Source organism: Thamnophis elegans, chromosome 5, assembly GCF_009769535.1.
Source record: "Thamnophis elegans isolate rThaEle1 chromosome 5, rThaEle1.pri, whole genome shotgun sequence".
Taxonomy (NCBI): Eukaryota; Metazoa; Chordata; class Lepidosauria; order Squamata; family Colubridae; genus Thamnophis; species Thamnophis elegans.
Window position 1 is genome coordinate 54,554,206 of NC_045545.1, and position 21,139 is coordinate 54,575,344.

Consider the following 21,139-nt stretch of genomic DNA (forward strand, 5'->3'; position numbering starts at 1 on the left):
GTTTTTTGTTTGCAGTCCTAACTACCTCTTGGAGTTTGTATCTGTCCTGTTGGTTTCTGTACCAAATTATATATTATATAGAAATACAGATTACAGCCTCAATAATTCCTCTGTGGAACTGTATCAAGAGCTCCTGGGGCAGGCTGAACTTCCTTAGTTGATGCAGAAAGACCATTCTTTGTTGTGCCTTTTTAATTTAATTTAATTTAATTTATTAGATTTATAGGCCGCCCAATCCCGGAGGACTCCAGGCGGCTTACACAGAACAAGAAAAGAAAAACGAACAAAAATAAAAATTAAAAAATTCTCCAACACGCATACGTTCAAATTGGGGCTGGACCCTACATAATAAGGTCAACAGCCCCAGGCCTGCCAGAACAGTCAGGTTTTAACAGCTTTTCTGAAGGCCATGAGGGTGGGTGAGGTCCGGACCTCTGGGGGCAGCTGATTCCACAGGGTCAGAGCAGCCACAGAGAAGGCCTTCCTCCGAGGTCCCGCCAGCCGACACTGTCTGGCTGATGGCGTCCTAAGGAGGCCCACTCTGTGGGATCTTATCAGCCGTTGGGAGGTATGTGGCAGTAGGCGGTCTCGCAAATACACTGGTCCTGAGCCATATAGGGCTTTAAAGGTAATGACCAACACCTTGAATTGCGTTCGGAGACCAATTGGCAGCCAGTGCAGCTCACGGAGGATAGGTGTAATATGGGTGTATCTCGGTATACCCAATATCGCTCACGCAGCTGCATTCTGGACTAGCTGTAGTCTCCGAACGCTTTTCAGGGGTAGCCCCATGTAGAGCGCATTGCAATAATCCAGCCTTGAGGTGACAAGGGCATGAGTGACTGTTTGAAGTGCACCCTGATCCAAGTAGGGCCGCAATTGATGCACCAGGCGAACCTGGGCAAAGGCCCCCCTGGTCACAGCCGACAAGTGGTGTTCCAATGTCAGCTGTGGATCCAGGAGGACCCCCAAATTGCGGGCCCTCTCTGAGGGGTGTAAGCTTTCACACACACACACACACCCAGGATCAAGGATGGACTGTCTGAACTGTCCTTCGGGGGCAGCATCCACAGCCACTCGGTCTTGTCGGGATTGAGCACGAGTTTTTTTACCCCCATCCAGATCCTGACAGCTTCCAGGCATCGGCACATCACGTCCACCACTACACTGAGCTGGCACGGGGCAGATAGATACAGTTGCGTATCATCTGCATATTGATGGTACTTTATCCATGCCATCGTATGATCTCACCCAGCGGTTTCATGTAGATGTTGAATAGGAGGGGGACAGGACTGAACCCTGTGGCACCCCACAATTGAGGGGCCTAGGGATCGATCTCTATCCCCCGACCAATACCGACTGCGATCTACCAGAGAGATAGGAGGAGAACCACTGTAGAACGGTGCCTCTCACTCCCACCTCCTCCAGACGTCGCAGAAGGATACCATGGTCGATGGTATCAAAAGCCGTTGAGATGTCAAAAAGCACAAGGATAGATGAATGCCCTCTATCCCTAGCCCGCCAGAGATCATCGGTCAGAGCGACCAAAGCGGTTTCTGTGCTGTACCCAGGCCTGAAACCAGATTGAAAGGAATCCAGATAATCTATTCTATTGTTAGATGTCCATTTCAAATCCTGGGAGATTATAGGACCCAAAACCTTTAAGAATTCTACTGCTGATATTGTCCTGTCAAATATAGTAAGAGGTAGTAGAGTAGAAAATCTCCTAAAATCCACCCTGACCTCTACATTTTTAAGTATGATCAGCTCCAGATTGTTCTGGCTGCCCTCCAGGGCTAGTTGTTCAACCTCCTGTCTATATGCAGAGTCTTCACTGTCACAAATGAGACCAATGACACTTCTATCATCTGCAAACTTCAGTATTTTAACAGGGGGATCCCTAGAGATGCAGTATTTTGTATACTGTAGAGAGAAAAGAGCAATGGAGAGAGAACACAGCCCTGAAGGGTGCCTGTGCCAGGTACTTGATGTGATTTTTCCTAGCGTCACCTGCTGCTTCTTATCTATCAAAAAGTTAATAATCCACCTACAAGTATGGAGAGACACAGCTAGATGAATCAGTGAGTGAAGGATTTCTGGAATTATAATATTCAATGCAAGCTGAAGTCTACAAAAAGGACCCATGCATTGGTCCCTGGAAATGTTGCAAGATGTAGTGCAGTGCCATATTGACAGGATTATCTGCTGATCTATTTGCTCAGTAGGCAAACTGCAATCTTGTCTTCTTTCCTGCAAGCCTCCTCTTTGGCATGATGTAGTTACTTGAGCTTCCGGCTGTCCCACAGAGCTAGTTGTTCAACCTCCTGTCTACAGTATATGAAGACTCATCACTGTCACAAATGAGACCAATGACAGTTCTATCATCTGCAAACTTCAGTATTGTAACAGGGAGAACCAAGGTATATTATATTATTACATATGCACAATCTCTTGGCAGGTATATACACGTTAGCCACAAGCTAACATATAATGTCACAATATTAGTGAATTCATCCAAGACTTCAGTATTCCACGTTGTTCACTTTAATGAAAAAAATAATTGAAAACATTGCAAACTTAAATATTTTTATCATGTAAGTCTAGAAGAACTCACTATGGGTTTTATATTTATTTATTTCAATTATTTAGATTGTTATCTCACCTTTATTACTTTATAAGTAACTCAAGGTGGCAAACATTCATAATACTCTTCCTTCTTTTCCCCACAACAACCACACAATGATTTATACATCTGATTCCCAGTAAAACAGCAGTCTCCAATCTTTGTGCCTTGGCAGCCCGGCTGGGAGCTGGGGGTGGAGGGAAAGGGGAACTGGGTGGCACAAGAAGCAGGATGGATGGTGCATGCACATGCGCACCCACGCAGTCCTTGCACAAGTGGTGGGCTGGCATGCATGCATGCAGCTTGGCTGCACTCAAGTGCCCATTGTGTGTAAAAATAATTGTAATAAAAGGAGGGGAAGGGTGAAAATCATGTAAAACGTTCTCTCTCACACTGCCTCAAAGCTTGAAGGGAAACATACCATTCTGTTCCACTCTAGATATTCTGACAACAGCAGTGGGAACCGAAAAGCTCCTAAAGGTAATGCACTATATTTATTCATCTAAAATGCAATGATCAATGAATATTGTAGAGGATCTGAAGCAACATCTGATATGTACATCCAATGGTTCCCAATAAAGATCATGCACCATCTCCCACTGCCTCCTGATGTCAACCTAACTCTTTATAACAGTGGTTCCCAAACTTGGCAACTTTAAGACTTGTGGACTTCAACTCCCAGAATTCTCCAGCTGGCTGGAGAATTCTGGGAGTTGAAGTCCACAAGTCTTAAAGTTGCCAAGTTTGGGAATCACTGCTTTATAACAAGGATAAAAAAAATGGCAGCCTTATTGTGCAAGAAAAAAAAAATCCCCCATAAAACATGTAACCAGAGATTACAGAAATCTATCACAACTGTAGAATACACATGAGTTTATATTAGGACTTGCTTTTTAAAAAACAGCATTTTTAAAGAATGATAGAAATTATGGGGAGAAATTAAGTTCTCTGAGTCCACATAACTCCCAAAGGGAAAAGAATTCCGTAATTCCTATGTGTTTATATGTTGGATAAATGCTGTAGTTACATGTGTAAGAATATGCACATGCTATATAATGATGGTATTAATTCAAATCTCATCAAATCAGAGTGTTGAAAGAGGCTATTGAGTCAACATCCTACTCAGGATAGGAATCAAAATTATCCCTAGAAGATAGCTCTTCAGCTTTGTCCTGAACATCTCCTACAATGGAAATCCTACTATTTGTTTGGACAATTAGTTTCACTGTTGAATGCTCTCTTAATTTTATTCTGTTATTTGAAGCTCGATATTTACAACCAATTATAATATATTTCAGCTTCATTTTTCTTCTAGGGAACATGTTACATCAACAGATCCTTGGAAATCAGTTTGCCAATTACTTCTCCTATTCATGAAATAATGAAAAAGAGATGATTTGGGTTGTCAAAAGACATTTTCCATTCAGAAGTAAGGAAGAAAGAAGTAAGGAAGAACTTTGATTCAAGTTTTATCTCTTATTATGATATATGCAAAAATATTTTTATGATTACTGTCTTGTCATTCCTTTACTCTTATTTGTATGTTCTTATTTTAAAATTGTACCATGGTTGTTTTAAATGGTATTATGCCGCTGAGAGCATTTAAATTGCAAGAGCATAGAAATATGCTTAATAAATAAACATATTTGCATAGTTGGGCAAATGACTTCTGGATTTCTGTATCTGCAAATACAACTTGCTTTGAAGATTTTTCAGTGTGCCATGGTAGGGCATATTGGAGGTGCTTTTAAAATATTTTTGTTATTTATGCCAACAGAATGTTGTTCAGTGGGAAGAGAAAATCGCTGTAGTACACCTTTATACATTATTCAGAGTCCTAGTTAAAGATTGAGAGCGGTCAGAGAGAGAATAATAAACTTGACACAGTACAGATCTCTTGTGGAAAACACTGGACCAAAGAAAGGAGACAGCGGCAATATAAATCATTCAGGCTGGCACACGCTAAAAAATGAAAATCATGCCTATAGGGGAAGGAGACTAAAACATCTAAGGCAAGCTATAACATATCTCAGAATCAGTTTTCCAAGTAAGCATGGTTAAGTGCAGGCTGCTACTCTTACACAGGATATACTGATGCTCTCTTCTGGTAGGAATTGTTGCGTTTTGGAACAGGCTGGAGATGCGTAAGAAGCTTGCTTGCTTGCTTACTTGCTTGTGGATGCATGTCGCCTCTTAAGTTCAGTGTTTTCTGTGCTCAGATGCAACTGACCTAACTTTTACACCAGCAGTTCACTTAAACTACTCTAAATACTTAGGTAAAGTAGCCATATTAAAGATGAAAGTTCCCTCACTTGGGCTGCATTCTTGACAGTTCATGTAGGTTTTTTTGAAAATAACATAGATGTAGCATATTATTGCATACTGCTATTCTTTCAGATCATTTTTAACCTCATTGTCTACCCAAAGCCTTGGAGTTTCCTGGTAATGTCCATCTACCTATCAACCATATCTGACATGCTCAGGGTGTCTAAGATCAGACAAAGTTAATTAGGCATTGCCATTGCTGTATAGATAATAAATTCAATGCAAGGATTTTGTGTACAGTAGTGTATAGCAGATATCATAATACGTTGATTAGTGTTTTATCAATTGTAATGTATCAGGCTCTTTATTGTTTTAATTAAAATGCACAAGACTCATTCTGGCTTGCCTTATTAGAAAGGAAGAAGGCACTCTCTAATAATGCAGCACTTTGATGAATAGCAAGAAGTGTACAAATTCACCTTGGGTCCCATTCTGAGGCACTGGCAATCTGCACTCCATTGAATATGCATTTTAAGTCTGGCTCTTAAAAGAGAATATAATCATTCACAGTAAGCTAAAATAAATTTCCAGAAAGAAAGAAAGAAAAAAAAAGAAAGCATATTACAGAGAAAGCAATGAAACTCACTTAAGTAGCAAAATATAAAAGAGGAATTTGGAATTCATAGAGTAATTTGTTTGCTGGATTTATTATAGTTTATGTTCACTTGCCTACATTTCAAACCGAAATAATTTTCTGTCACTCTTTTGGTTTTAGAATAAGTGCCAGGCTGCTCAAATAAGGATAGGCTGAGAGATTATGAAAAAGGTAACTTACATTTGAATACAGTCCCTTATAGGCAGCTCAATACCAGTAGAAGAATAATATTTACAGTACAGTATTTACAACATTTAGAATGAAACAGAATCTCATGCTGTTCTTCTCCACATCCTGAATGGTCACATTTTCCTCTCAGATATAATGTACAATTATTAACCTGTGTCAAAGATCTTGATTTGGAGGCAAACCATAATTGTAAGGCACATTGAAACAGAGGTTGTTTTCTCCTTAAACAAGTCATTTTCTAATTACTTATCTCCTAAAGAAAAATCATATTTTCTATTCAGCTGTCCTTTGAGTTGATGGGAAATCTTCTCTTGGCAAGGAAACAGGGAGTTAGTTAACTATTACGAAAACAACCTGCTGACTGACTTCCTGAACTGAATGACCCTTTGTGGATCTTCATATGTTTAGATAAGTGGTCACTGCGGGCAAATTTCTTCTCGCATATTTGACACTGGTAAGGCTTGAGTCCAGAATGGGAGCGCTTGTGACGAGATAGCTCATCTGAACGGGAAAACCTGCCAGACAGAAGAGGAAATATTTGTTTATTGCACATGTGTTAAAACCAAAGAGATTGTTGCTTTTTCCCCTGTGCCATCAACACCAAACCACAGAATGCAGAAAAGTTTTCTGAGATATAGAAAAGAAAATCAAATCAAAATCTTTATTTGAATCTCAAGAAACCAGTATTTTTCCACATATGAAATGTCCCTCATAAACCAAATGTTGGCTCATATAAATTCACACATATACATTATGTATGTAGCATGTTGTTGTATATGACTCAAGGAGAGAGGACACATGACACCTCTCCAGTTCACAATAATAAAGGCTTATGTTATTTTATTTTTGTGTACATCAGGTCTTCTCTTTTGCTCTTATACTTTCTTTGGTTTTCATATGCACATTATTTTCATATGCAGGTTTACACACCCAATCTTCCTACGAAGTCTTGCAACACAAATATTAATAAAGCCATTGTGCTTTTGTGCAATACCATTTCTCTATTTAGAATATGACAAGAGATACAGAAGGAAACATCGCTGGTCCATTGTTACATAACAATTCAGAAACAGGCTAGACATGATCTCAAACTGGGCTCAGAACACAAACTGCTCCCTAGCAGATTTATTTCCCTTTTAATTGGAAAAGAATCTTTGTTCAAATGTAAAGATATAAGGCAGGTATTGGGTAACATGCACCCATCAACCTAATTTCAAAACTCTCTCCAAGCAATCTGTTCAGTTCTCTGATTTGAGCAATCTGTCTCTCTTCTTGGTTGCCTGGATGACAAATAATTTTTAGGGTGGTGGTGCAGGAAAGAGACTGTCTCAAAAGAGAGAGGAGAGAGACGGGGGAGGGAGAGGGAGGGAGGAAAAGAGGAAGAGAGCAAAAGTAAACTTTCTAAAGGGGTGAGAGGTAATCCTGCTGCTGTGGCTTCTGGCTATTGCCTACCACTGACTTAGCTCTATCCATGACTCACACAGAACCTTCACCAAATGACCTTTCCAGTTATGTGGCTCTTGACATAATAGGATACCAATTCTAATGGAATAATGTTAACTTATTTTATCCATTCACTCAGGAACTGCAGCCTGGTGGAAACCAATTCCAGGCTATAAGCAATAGCTCTTACTAAAGGTACATTTATAAGGCTACACATGTATTTATGATCAAGGCCCATCACCTTCATCATAATGACACCACTTCTGAGCAATTATCTGACCTCTAACGATGTCAACTCCAAAGCTGATAAAGTTGATAAAATAATGTAAATTAATAAATTTAAATAAATTAAGAGCAGACATGCACACCTATAAGGCACATGGACATCATAATAAGTTTTTATTTGACTAAATATGTAAAAAGAGAGCTTTGATTAGCTACAGTCCTCCAATATGTATGTATGTGTTGAAGTGTGCCAAACTATTTGCTTTAGTTTTATTCATTCATTTATTTTATTACTAACTCCTTTGCATAACTACGGTCTGAGTCTCTCGGGAATAGGGTGGCATACAAACTTAATAAAGTGAAATCTTCCCAAGGCAGTTTACAATAAGAAAAGTTACAGTTGGTAACGTCATAGATTATCTCTACAAACTAGCATCAATCATTAAATTTAAAAAAATTGAAGAACAATGAAATATACAGTAGTTCAAGGGTTAACCATACATATAAGTAAAACTGTTGAAAATACTATCTGATAGTCCTCGTTAAAAAGTGAAAAAGAAAGAAAGTTCTTTCTACACTTCAGTACTGCATATTACAAAGACTAAAGATCTGATGCTGGATAAACATCATTTCTTTAAAATAGCTTTATAGTACTCATAATTTTCCTGACCTGGTTCACATATTGTGTTACCATGTTATGCAAAAAAAACCAACTGCAGTTTATTAAACAAACTATGATTTAGTAGAACAAAGTACAAGTCAAGCTAAGGGCTGTGTTTAATGCTGCATCGAGCCCTTGGATTAGAATCAATCTAAGATCAATTCTTTTTATCCTTCTTCAATAATAAGCAGTTGAAAACAGAACCAGCATAGCTAAGAAACAAACTTCTGAATACGATTATTAGATAACTAAAGTTTGCATCAAGTTTCAAGCTATAATTTGTCCTACCTATTTATACATATGAGTTACATATGTAGGGGTGGGTATTCTTGGTTCATTTACTCAGGCCCCTTTGCCATTTTCAAGGTCTCACAGAAATAAAAAGGGCAACCGAGACTGGGTAGCTTGTTTTTTTCAAGCTCTATCAAAGAATCAACTCTGCAACTGTATAGATCCAGCTGGATAAAAAACCAAGAAATGTACTGTGGAATAATAGATTTTGCCACCTCCTAGTTTATTTGTTTAAATGACTCTCATTAGAGGAAACACAAGAGCAGATAAATCTAAAATCCAAATGTTCCACAGTGACCAATCTGGGTTTCTTAGCAAGCCAGAAATAAAGGAGGAAGGTAACACCATATTCTGGCTTATATCCATTGATAGATGATAATAATATTTATTTTTTGCCTAAATGGATCTGATTTGCCTAATCCAGAATCAACCTGACCAGAAGGGAACTAAAATCTCTAGAGTATCCACTTCCGTGAAGCAGCATAGTTTCAAACTAAGGGAGTGCATTCCTGGTAACCAAAACATGATAGAAACATTTAACAAGGCTTACATAAGATAATGTAGAATCTGAAATATGTTCCAGTCATAATTCCTCCCACTTGCATTTTCATTTAAAAGCAACTCATTGTCAACACATCAGAGGAGTCAGCAAAGATCCATTTCTTAATATATTTACCAGAGTTCTAGTGGGGAAAAATAACTACATTATTGCAATAAAATGGGAATGGATCCAAAGTTATGTAGCTGAAAGAGTGAAAGCAAACAGATTCTCCAAAGAACCTTTCAGCATGATTCTTGATAGTAGAATAGATTAAGAACTGTAGAAAACGGCAAATGAGAGTGTGCCAAAGTAGGAAAGAGTAGTTCACCATTTGTTGTGGCATGTACTTAAAACTTGCAGTTCTGTAGAAATTATGGATTGGGGTACATTTCCTACTGAAGAAGCCCTCATTTTCCAAGTTTGTCTGCAAAATAAGAATTGATAGACTAATCTTCAGGTGGATCAGCTGTGGATATCTCACACCTAAAACAATTCACAAGTTTCCCTAAAGGTTGCTGCTCATAAGACCATTAATTTCTTTCACCATATTTGAGGGACAGAATTTGTTCTTTTAGTCAACAGTAATTTCACCATTTGGGATGCCAAAAGTTTAGCCAGAAAATAATTTTTTAAATCCCTATCGTCTTTACAAATGAATTAGCTAGTTCTGAATGGACAATCTGCTCCATGAAAGGATTTAAATTCTTAATGTATAGAGTGGAACAGGTTCAGTCCAGTTCTCTGGGTTTCTAGGCAATAGCATGTGAATCACAGCCAGCTATACCAATATAAAAGGATTCATTACACTCATCTCCACAAATGAATTACATTTTCTTTCATACTGTTTCCGTTATTTTGAATTGTAAAAATCTGGATGACCTCTGGATGGTAGTTCAAAGATTCAGAAATCAAATTCTTTGTTCCCCTTCTGAGGTTATCTGGCATCTTTAAGCCTAAATATGATAACCCTGTTCTTATCACAGAACTGTCACTGGGACAAACAACACAGCTCTGCCAATTACAGCAAAGCTCCCTGTAAATACAATTACACACCTGTTAACAGCAGCCTTTCTCCACATTTGGAAAGTCTCCACTGATGCAATGACAAACAGACAATTGAAAATTTAAAACTGTACAAACTTTTAATTGCTTGAAGAAGAGATATATGCACATAAATGTAATTTTCCAAAACTTGGCCGTGAGATATAGCTAGAACTGAAAAGACCAGCATAACTGCATAAATAAATTGACAGTCTGACACAGTCCATGAGTGGATAATTCTTTATCAGAAGAAAATATGTAGAGTGCAAAACTTTCAAGAGTTCCAGAACTATTTGTCCAGCAAGTATACAAGAAGCAGATGAGGGATGGGGAGAGGAGGGATAAATAAGGTTAACGTAAAGATGAGGTCATGAAGTCCAATGACCTACAGACTAAGTTAGGATTCTGGAGGAAAGAGAAATAACTATGAGGAACTAATTCATGCTGCCTTTGAAAATGTACATTAAACACAATCCCAAGAGATGGGAGGCTAACCTTAAGGTTTTCCAAAACTGTAGCACACCAAGCAAAAATTCAGCAGCTGAAGCTTTTCTCAGTCCTGCTAAGAAGGAAAGAAGTTATTTTACACCAGGCTAAATTACTGTAAGCTGCCAGGGAGCTGTAAAACGAATCAAAACCTTGTGAGTAGGGAACAGAAAAAGACAGAGAAACTATTGTACAGTATGTGAATCAGCCTCTCACCAAGAATGGACATAAGAATTGCCATGCCTGTTTAACCTTCCAGTTCAACATTCTGTTCCTGAGAGATTGCACATGGGAAACCTAACAGCAAATTATACTGTTCATGTTTGTCAGCAAATGATTGCAGATTGCTTTAACCGTGGACTGACAGCCTTTGATAGTTTTACCTTCCCAGAATTTGTTTAATTCCTTTTTAAAGCTATGGAAGTTGGCGGACTTCAGGGAATCCCATGCTAATGAATTTCATAGTTTATTTATGGTGCTGTGTGAAAAAGTACTTCCCTTTTTCTATCCTCATTTTTTACGATTTGGAAGGCATCTCCCAAAAGAAAGAGACAAACATCTGTGTCTTTTTTGTACACTAAACGGTCCATATTATTGTAATCTCCCCTTGTGGCAATTTGAATATTTTAACTGCCATATTTTATATCTTTTCCAACTCTGTATTAAACATACAACACCATAGCTGCACACTATTGTTTATTTAAAAATTGCTTCATATAATTGTATAATAAGATACTGTTAACATGTAACATGAAGAATAATTATCCAAGTATTAACAAATGCTTACAAAGTTGTTTCTGTCAACTGTGTTGAGATCATGTGTACGTTTTTCAGAGCAAGTTAATACTTTTCAAATTATTTTTCAAGCAAAGTATGATCTGTATTTGGACTACAATCCTAAAGAGTTTTATAAGTCTCACTGACCCTATTGGGAATTTCTTTTGTGAAAATATATGTGGAATTACAGTGTAGGTTCAAAGAAATAGTAATAGAAATGACAGAATTCTAAGACCATTACATCTCTTTGAAATGTTTCATTGAACAGTGAACTATGCTAAAAACAGTAAGCCTATAGTTATAAAAGCAGCGAAAGATGTAGCTGGAGAACTTAGTTAAGAAAGCGGTTTTCACTGTCACCCACTTACCTCCAACCACAGTCAGGCCATGTACAAGTATAAGGCTTTTCTCCAGTATGACGTCGGAAGTGTGCCTTAAGATGGGAACTCTTAGTGTACATCTTGGTGCAGCCAGGATGTGTACACTTGTGGACTCGAATAACTGAAGGGGAAACTTTGGGGACTTTGGTCTCCATACTCTTTGTACTTCCAGGAACTTCTGGCCTCAATGTGACAGGCAATGGAGCTATTCGTACATACTTCTGATCTGTGCCTTTCACAGGACTTGGAGTGACCTGGGGATAAACAGTCAAGTTTTGGCTTTGCATTCTAATGATCAAGTGGGCCACCGGAATACCACCCACAGAATTCTGGATGGATGAGCTATCATCTGCTTGGCCAGGCTGGATCTGAAGGAGAACAGGGATTGATCCCATGGTTCTATGCATGCTTATATCTCCAGATGCTACTCCAGCCTGAACAGAACTAGAAACACCTTCATCTAGATCAGTTCCAGTAGCAGACTCTTCCCCTGCACTGCTTAAGTTGATTTCAGATTTTATTTCAAGTTGCCCCCCTGGTTGGCTGTCATTCAGTTCATCCTTGACAAGTTCTTTCTTCTCATTGAGGAACTCCTCGATCTCTTCCAATGTAGGGATGAAATCTCTAGAGACATCTGAACAAAAATCTGGCAGTTTGAGGTAAGCCTCATAGATGGTATTCTGTGGTTTCTCCACTTCCTTCTTTACCATTGACAACGAGACACCCACCTCTGATGTAGAAACTGTGTTTGAGGTAGCAGCTGGGACAGATACTTGTTCATTGCTGCAGTCCTGCAGTAAATTTAATGGTGGCATGTCAGGCTGGAAAACATCTAATATGATATCTTGCTGATCAAAAGCTGGGGCAAGCAATGGACCAGAAACAGATAGCAGTTTGCTATGACTTACTGAGACCATGGATTGATCTATTCCCTCATAAAAAGATGAACTGCACGGTGTGTATTCAAATCAGATGGAAATGAAGGCCTTGGGAAATCTATAGATCCACCTGCAAGAAAATAACCACAAACTTGTCTAAAGGTATCCACATCTAGCTGAAATAAAATCAAGATTTAGAAGATTTTTGGAAATTAATTTTATAGGGACATCCATTCCAATTAAAAAAAAAATATCCCTGAAACATACTACACCAGTATTCAAATATCCAATGACTTTCTAGTTAGCAACAAACTCCTACTATCTAATATTGTTATGTTAATAAAGCCATTGATCTGACATAAAATCTATCCTTATCTTTTAATTATTTGGTCAGTGATATATTGGCATTTTCTTTTGGCTCTGAATTTTATTGCATTCTTATTAGTATTATTCCTGTTATATATAAAGAAAGGGCAGGATAAAAATGTAATAACTCAACATTTCTTATCCTTTTGATTTTCAATTCCAGTGTGCAATTATAGGGTTTAGATTTTGATATGTTATTGCATTATGATATATATATGTACAAAATCAATTTTAAAATAAAAAGATATTTCTGTAAAAAAAGATAAAAGATAAGCCCAGACTCTTATTATACTACAGTCATATACAACACTCCACAATATATTATACTCTGTATCAAAAGATTCAGTGAAACAACTCAATGGGACAAATAAGCATTGCAGTACAAATAAAATCCGCATCACCATATATCTGTCAGGTTACACCTGCAGACACAGCTGTCCCTATGCTAGAATGGGACAAATTATTTTTTAACCAGAAGTTAATCTTGTTGACATGCCTATGCTCTCTGTTCAGTAGAACAGAAAATGGCTCAGAGCAAGAATACACTTTTTCTGGCACACACATAAAGTAAAAACCCGGTGGCACAACAAATCTAAATTGGTATTTATCAGTTTTGCAGCCTGATGAGAAATGAGAACCTTCTTTCAACCAGGTTTGGTGGTGGTGATGTAGTACAAAAGTTTCCTCTCCAGTTGTGTCAAACTCTAGGGTTGGACTCATCTGTGTTTCTTGGACAAGGAAGCCAGTGTTGTCTGAAGACAATTTTCATGGTCATGTAGCCAGCTATATGCCAAAGGAGCATGGAATGCTATTACCTTCTCATCAAAGTGGTACCTATTAAACTGCTTGCATTTGCATGCTTTTGAACTGCTAGGTGGGCAGAAACTGGGGTAAGAACAGAAGCTCATCCTTTATGCAGCACTTGAGTCTCGAACCTGGGCTGTCTGCCTTCCAGCAGACAAGCTCAGCATCTAAGCACTGAGCCATCACAGGGATGGGGTTAAAACCCAGAAACACATCAGAAATGTCAGCTCACGGATTTATCCATGTTTGATTTTCATTTCATTGCATACATGTATGTTCCTTTTGTGAAGATACAATTTTGTAAAACACATAAGTTTTATCAATCCATTCAAAACCTTTTCAAACCACTTTATCCTTATATTTTATACAATAGTAGCCATAACTGGATTTTTTTTTTTAAAAAAGCAAACATGAATTCAAATTTGTGTAAAAAGATTTGGATGACCCCAAAAAACCCCATCCCAAGAATTTTTGCTCCTGTCCCATTCCTTAGAGTTCATTAAATGCTACAATTCAAAACTACCTGGATGTGTTCTGGGGGCTTAACCGAGAGAGCACTTTTCCTTTAATGGCACTCAATCATGGCTTATCTTCGTGTGCACCTTCCTGCAAGAAAACCTAATTACAGGTACATTCCTGAATAAACATACCCATTTTTGAGAGCACAGAATTCAAAGGATTTCACTTCCAGCCCAAGGCAACATTCAGGTCAAAGACCTGGCATTACTCAATGCATTTTGTAACACACCATTCATAACAGTTGGAATGTTTTTTGATCCCACACCCACTGCAAGTGCCTGCAATGTAAGTCCAGAAATTGCAAGGAATTAGATCACCCTGACCTATCATTCTCCTCTGGAACATTTGGTTACAATCAAAACGGATGTTTCTTAACCAGATTTGGTTAAGAAATATCCCAGTAAAAGCAAATACAACTACTTCTCTTCTGTTGCCGAGAATCAATATGGCCATGGACTCACCGTCACAGGAAGTGAGGCTAGCAGTCTTTACCTTTAAAGAACACTTTGTGATTTTAGCTTTGGTTTACTGAAAACAGTCATTGTATTGGCTTAGTCACAATGGTAAGCCAGTCTGGGTTACACAATATAGTAAGCCAAAAACCAAATATATGTATGATGTCTTAAGACTAATGAAAGCGACAATTAGAATTTACATTCAAAGAGAATATATTCTACAGGCTTGGGATTTTTAAAATCTAAACTATTCAAATTAACCATCTCTGTATGTAGCAAAGGTATTTTCTTTACATTTCTTCCATTTTATTATGGCCAGGGCTTTGAACACTGAAACAGGCTTATAGTGGCCATAGTAGCTAGAGGTAGTAGCGAGATGACTTCAGTCCAGTCATTCTGTCTCAGCCCAACCTACCTCACAGGGTTGTTGTACCAGGGAAAAATGAGATAAAGTAGGGATACGTTTGGTACTTTGCACTCTAAACTAAAGGCAGGATATTAGACTAACAAATAAGCCAATACTTGAAAGGGCCTCATTTTGTGGGTTACAACAGAAATTAAACATGGTCCAGAACTCAAAATCAGATAGGCACATTTCACCAGATTTTTTTGCCATTTTCTTTTTGGTTAATAGTGTTTATTTTCCTTGCTAGTGTTTTTAATTATAGTACATGTCTCTTCCCCTTTCCTAACCCCCAATTTTTTGCTTCAGAAAGTGACTTCTTAAAGCAGAGGTCTTCAACCTTGGCAACTTTAAGACTTGCGGACTTCTGGGTGTTGAAGTCCACAAGTCTTAAAGTTGCCAAGGTTGAAGACCGCTGTCTTAAAGGTTCAGCACTGTTTCACATCTTCAAAGAATAGCAGCTTCAGCAAGTGTTGAAAACACAGTGGCTGTTGTTAGAGCTAAATCTGACATTATTTTTAGAAGGCATGAAAGGCATGTATGTCTATGTGTGTGTTGTCAGGAACCACTTAAAAATCTCATTTGCAATTTAAAGCCAAAGAACTGTGTGGTGGGGAGGGGTTTCCTTCCTTCATACTTGATGGCACATTTATATCTGAAAAATGAAACAAACAAGGGACAACTTGACTTGTTGTCTGAACAGAGGCATTCAACAACTGCAAAAGAAGCTCTGTCAATAACAACGGTGATTTGTTTTCAACAAATCATCCTCAGTGTAAACAATGAGTCAAGTGAGAACTGGCTCTAACTGGATGCAGATAAAGACTGGATTTTCATATTGCACTGCTATGGTTTGTTTAACTAAAGTTTATTAACTAAATCAAAATATTATGAAGAAAGAGGGAGGGAGGGAGGGAGGGAGGGAGGGAGGGAGGGAGGGAGGGAAGGAAGGAAGGACATTTTGTCTTAGTTGATGGATAAAACAAAATGAGTTAACATGTTATGTTGTTTAAATGTCTTCAAATTCCATCCTGTTCTACGGTGCAAGTTGATTACCTATTTAACATATTTTATTAATAGATCTAAAATCAAGATGAGTGAAAGACTCAATTTTCATGCTTCCTATCTTCACAAAGAAAAACCAGAAAGTCCAGTTGCCTCTTGAAAAAGCACCTTTGGGACTGTAACTCAGCTGTAATTGATCCTATTGGCTCACTCTTGAAGGAGCCTCTTCCACATCAATTACTAGGAAAACAGTTTCAGTAATAAAATGCCAGATTAGGCAAGTGGACTATCACTTACGTGATGCATCTTCTACCCTTGAAGGCAATAGAAGAAAACATGCTTTTAAGCACCTTTGAACTGAATTGCCTCTTGATTTATATATAGACTTTAAGTATTAAGTCAGAAAACTGGTTCATATGTGTATCAGCATCAAATGATGATTGAATAAGATAAATTACTATTAAAATCAAACATCAGGTATTGATACTATGAGCAATTTATTATTTCATCTGGGAAATATCTAAAGTGACACCATCAATTTACATATGTAACTACAAGACAAGTATTAAAGAAAAATTAAGTGGAAAGTGTACACATGTGGAAAGATTTCAGTGACCAGGTTCATATAAAAGTATTCTCATTTTTTTGCACTTAAATTTTGACCTATTTTAAAGAGGAAAGACATCTTACCTACTGCACCGAGGAACTGTAAATATAAAAAACATGGAAATTGAGATGTTTCATAGACTAATTAAAGGTTTGTAAAACTTTAACTGAAAATCTGGCACAAGAACAATTGCTCTATCTTGGATACTGTGTTAATTTTGTTGAAAACCAGTTTTGCCAGTAGCAAATAGAGCCTGTTGAACTAAGAAATTAAATACCTGAATTCTACTATTTATCGTACATAGATTGTAATATCATATACGAACAGTAGCTGAGCCATACTATTTCAATTAATAACATTAATAATGGACACATTAAGCAATGGAAATTTTGTAGCATTGAATTCAAGAGGGGAAAGAAAATGTTTTTAAAGCAAACAAGACAAATAAGAGACTGAAAGAATGAAACAGCTGCATAACTAGCAGTTAAAGAAAATGAAGGTGCCAAGTAAAATGGGTTGAAGTGAGAACAGTGAATCTGGAGAGAGTTAAGAGCTGCCAGAAGAGGTCAATCTCTTCATGAAGATACAGATTGTCTAGGCCAGTGATGGCGAACCTATGACACGCGTGTCAGTGCTGACACGCGTAGCCATTTGGGGTGACACGCACAGGATTTCATGCGATTCATCCTCGGCTCCTGCACAGCCGCCGAGGATGAAAGAATCTGTGCTGGAGGAACGGGGGGGGGGGGCTGGATGTGTGATCTCCCCCGCCCACACTCACTTACTGTATCGCCGCCGCCCCTTTCTGAGCGCAGGGGCTGCTGGTAAGGCGTGTGTGCCGTGCGCACACACGTCATCAGCGCGGAGAGGGAGGACCCACAGGAGAGGAGCGCGGGAACATTGCGCGCCTCTCTCCAGTCAGGCCGGCACAGAGAGTCTACTCCTGGGACTGTCGGTTACGACCGCACCACAGCAGGGAACAGCGGAGTGCCAACGGGAACTGTGAGCGCCATTAGCAGCAACTATTGGGGTGCCATGGACTTGTAATTGCCCACAATAACTGAGATAAGTGAGGGGGAGGTTGTGTTAGCTTGTTAGGCTAGTTAACCCCTAATTGGCTATCTATAATTCTATCTGCTGTCACTGGCCCACTGATGGAGCACCCAAAAAATAAAAAACAAAGGTTAAGTAAAGGGAGTGGTAGTGGCAGTGGCCGACCCTTTCAAGAGACATGGAGCGAGATGTATGGCATTATAGAAAAAAATGGCAGATCATTTTGCGTTCTATGTACTGAAATGGTAGTAAGCAGAACGTGGAATATAAATAGACATTTTGAAACTAATCATTCCCAGCTCTTGGAAAAAAGTGAGGATGAAAGGAGGGAATACATTTCCAGGAAGCTACACCTTTATAAGAGCCAATCTAACTCCATCCTTAAATTTATGAAAGGCTCTACAAATTTAAACTCTGCAAGTTTGAGCATTGCTCACTCCATAGCTCAGCATGCAAAAGCGCTTAACAAAGAAGTTACTAAGCAGGTATGTTAAATAATTTGTTTTTGGTTTATTAAATACAATTATATATTGCAATTATACATTTTTGTAGTTTAAACTATAAATTGCGCAAAATTATGTTTTTGTCGAAGTGACACACAACGCGAGTTATGCTCGATTTTTTGCCGATTTTTGACACACCACGCCAAAAAGGTTGCCCATCACTGGTCTAGGCTCAGACCTGATGCCCTGTAACTCACAGGAACAAATTGCAGCTACCCTGTACCCGTTTCTCTTTTCTTCCTAGAGAGAAATGTTGATATGGGAGGGAGAAAGAGACTGGGACATATGGTCACACAAAACAGGAAAGAGAGAGGACTGAGCAAAAATGACAGAGAAATGGGTTGCAGAATATTTGGAAGAGAGGAGAAGGTGGGACTACAAGTACAGCAGTCCTTGACTAACAACCACACTTGAGCCCAAAATTTCTGTTACTAAGACAGATTGTTTTTCAGTGAGTTTTGCACCATTTTATAATCTTTCTTGCCATAGTTGTTAAGTAAATTGCTGCAGTTAAAACTAGAAATACAGTTGCTAAGTGAATCTGGCTTTTACGTTGACTTTGCTTGTCAAAAGGTTGCAAAAGGGGAAAATGTGACCCTGGGACAAATATGAACCACTTGCCAAGCACCTGAATTTTGAACATGTGACCATGGGGGATATTGTAACGGTTATAAGTGTGAAAAATAGTCATGTTATTTTTTTTCAGTGTCGTAACTTAGTAACAGTCATTAAATGACTGGTTGTAAGTCGAGGACTACCTGTATGTAGATTTAGACGAATTCAGATTCGATTAATCTCAGAGATCGATCAGAAAGAAGAGAACATTGTTGGAGATACAGCACATAAAATAAGAGACAAAAACATTATGTGAAAAGATTTAATGAGGCAGGTCCAACTAGGTTTGATTTCATTTTGACAAATTAAGCATGATCAGACCTCCTTGGATGGAAGACCTTCTCAAAAGTTGTACCTAGTTGGTAGTTTTATCTTATAAGGAATTGGAAAAAAGCATCTCTGAGGAAAACATCTTCAATCTACTTTTGCATTGTTGCAGGGACCTGTCACTGGAACCTTTTATTTTATTATTATTTATATTTATTTGTTTGTTTGTTTGTTTAGTTAGTTTGTTTGTCAAACATGTACCAGATAACAGGCATAAGTATAAACATTGACATGAACACAGGAAATGGATATGAATAAATGGGGACAGTAGGACAGGGATGGTAGGCATGTTGGTGCGCTTATGCACGCCCCCTTACAGACCTCTTAGGAATGGGGTGAGGTCAAAGTAGACAGTCTAAGGTTATGCGGAACCTAGCTTGATGTGAAAGAGATACTTGAAGAGTGAGCCAGTAGGATCAATTACAACTGAGTTGCAGTCCCAAAGGTGCTTTGTCAAGAGCCGACAGAACTTTCTGATTTTTCTTTAAAGACCTTTCGCTTCTCATCCAAGAAGCTCCTTCAGCTCTGAAGTTACAGCGTTGGTGCATTAATTTTTAAATGGGTGGGGAGCTGTCAAAAGGATATTTGAGGATCACTCCTAGCCAGATCAAGATTGGTGCTTTCTGTTACAAAAGGAGCTGACACAGCCAGTGACGAAACGGGGGTGGGAGATTTACAAGAGGGGAGACTACTTAAAGGGGAGAGCAAACAAGCGAAAGGGCACCGCGCTGGAGAGTTCTAAAGAAGATGTGGGAAGAACTTTTTGAGAAAGAGGGTATTTCCCAAGCAGCCATTACGGGCACAGGCAAAACTGGAACGGGGTTCTGAGCTACTTCCAGCTGTCAAGAGCTTGAGAAGCTACACAGGAAAGGAATCCCGAGCCTCGCAAAACCCGCACGCTCCTTGCGCGTTCGGAACCGGGCGCGAAGCGGCTGCGATGGAAAGGAACGAGGCGTCCGCCGGAGGAGGAGACAGGACAAAGCTCGCCCGCTCCGGCACGCGCTCCTCGGCTCCCCTCTCGGGTTCCACTCGCTACACACACCCACATACACACCCACAGCACCGCTTCCCCCTCGGGCTGGAGCCGAAGGAGCAAGGAGCTCCGCCCTGCAAGGCGAAGCCACGGGGCAGGTTCTTACCCATCAATCAACAGAGCTCCGCGTTTCCGATAGGCCGGGACCAGATCGACTTCCCCGACGGCCAGCCGGCTCGGGTTACTCGCGTTCACAGAGGGCGCGTTGCTGCTTCACGCGCCTTGCCAAAAAAAAAAAAAAAACCAACTCCACTCTGGAAGTTTAGCCTGTTTAGCCGGATTCCTGAAGCTCCATTACGTTTGTCAGCGGGATAGGAATCGGTCGCGTTTCTGAATTAAGGCTTTAAGTCAGACGGTCAGACCGGGGGTGTGGGGGAAAACCTACCCGTCCTTTGGCGGCAAGAAGCCCCAGATTTTTCCACTAGAAGCGGTCGGGAACCTTGCATGCCATTGGCAGTAAACAACCCACATGATTTATTTCTCACGCAGTTTCCAATATAACGAGGGGCGTGAGTGAGTGTGTGTGTAAATAAACACAGCAGACCGGGCAGATCCGCTTTTCAGGAGCTTTTGCTTCCGCGGAAAGCCAAATAAAAATATCGGCTCTTGCTGGTCGAATCCGTCTCCAACCCAGCTAGCTCGGGGCAGAGAAACAGCAAAACTCTTTTCTTGGAAAAGGTTAGTTTACGCGCGGCTTGTTAGTGTATTCCTAGCGCGCCTTCCCCAATTCGCTAACTGCTCAAGTGGCCCTTTCACAGCAACAACGCGCTGCAACCTTCTCGGTGGAAAACGCCGACACTCCCCGCAATCCGCGGCCCCGTCCCCCTTCCCTCTCTCGTGGCCAGCTCGCGCGCCTCCACGCCAGGATCCCCCGCTGGTTTAACCCTTACCCTGGCCGACCGCCACGACGCTCAGGCTTTTCCCCTCTCCTCCTCCTGGCGCTCTCGCTCTCTGCTCACATGATGCGAAGGTAGGTGTCCTCCAAAACCGGGGG

General features: G+C 39.6%; 1 protein-coding gene and 1 long non-coding RNA gene across 7 annotated transcripts; one reads left to right on the plus strand and one right to left on the minus strand.

Annotated features, from left to right (window-relative positions):
- The first annotated feature begins 2,688 nt into the window (after nucleotides 1–2,688).
- On the plus strand, nucleotides 2,689–5,983 carry LOC116509065. Its single transcript, XR_004255456.1, has 2 exons — nucleotides 2,689–3,103; nucleotides 3,939–5,983. It is a non-coding gene; the product is annotated as an uncharacterized LOC116509065 (long non-coding RNA).
- Nucleotides 5,577–21,139, minus strand: LOC116509064 (Krueppel-like factor 15). 6 transcript variants are annotated; one of them, XM_032217970.1, is made up of 4 exons: nucleotides 21,036–21,139; nucleotides 12,486–12,585; nucleotides 11,566–12,368; nucleotides 5,577–6,247 (listed from the first exon to the last, which is right to left on the minus strand). In XM_032217970.1, exons 2-4 carry the CDS (start codon nucleotides 12,492–12,494, stop codon nucleotides 6,067–6,069), a joined length of 993 nt encoding a protein of 330 aa, XP_032073861.1. In that variant the 5' UTR covers nucleotides 12,495–12,585; nucleotides 21,036–21,139; the 3' UTR covers nucleotides 5,577–6,066. The 6 variants fall into 6 exon arrangements, with proteins under 6 accessions (XP_032073861.1, XP_032073859.1, XP_032073860.1 ...); XM_032217968.1 differs by adding an exon at nucleotides 14,149–14,231 and having other exon boundaries at nucleotides 11,566–12,585; nucleotides 21,036–21,131; XM_032217969.1 differs by lacking the exon at nucleotides 21,036–21,139 and adding exons at nucleotides 14,149–14,231; nucleotides 20,252–21,004 and having other exon boundaries at nucleotides 11,566–12,585.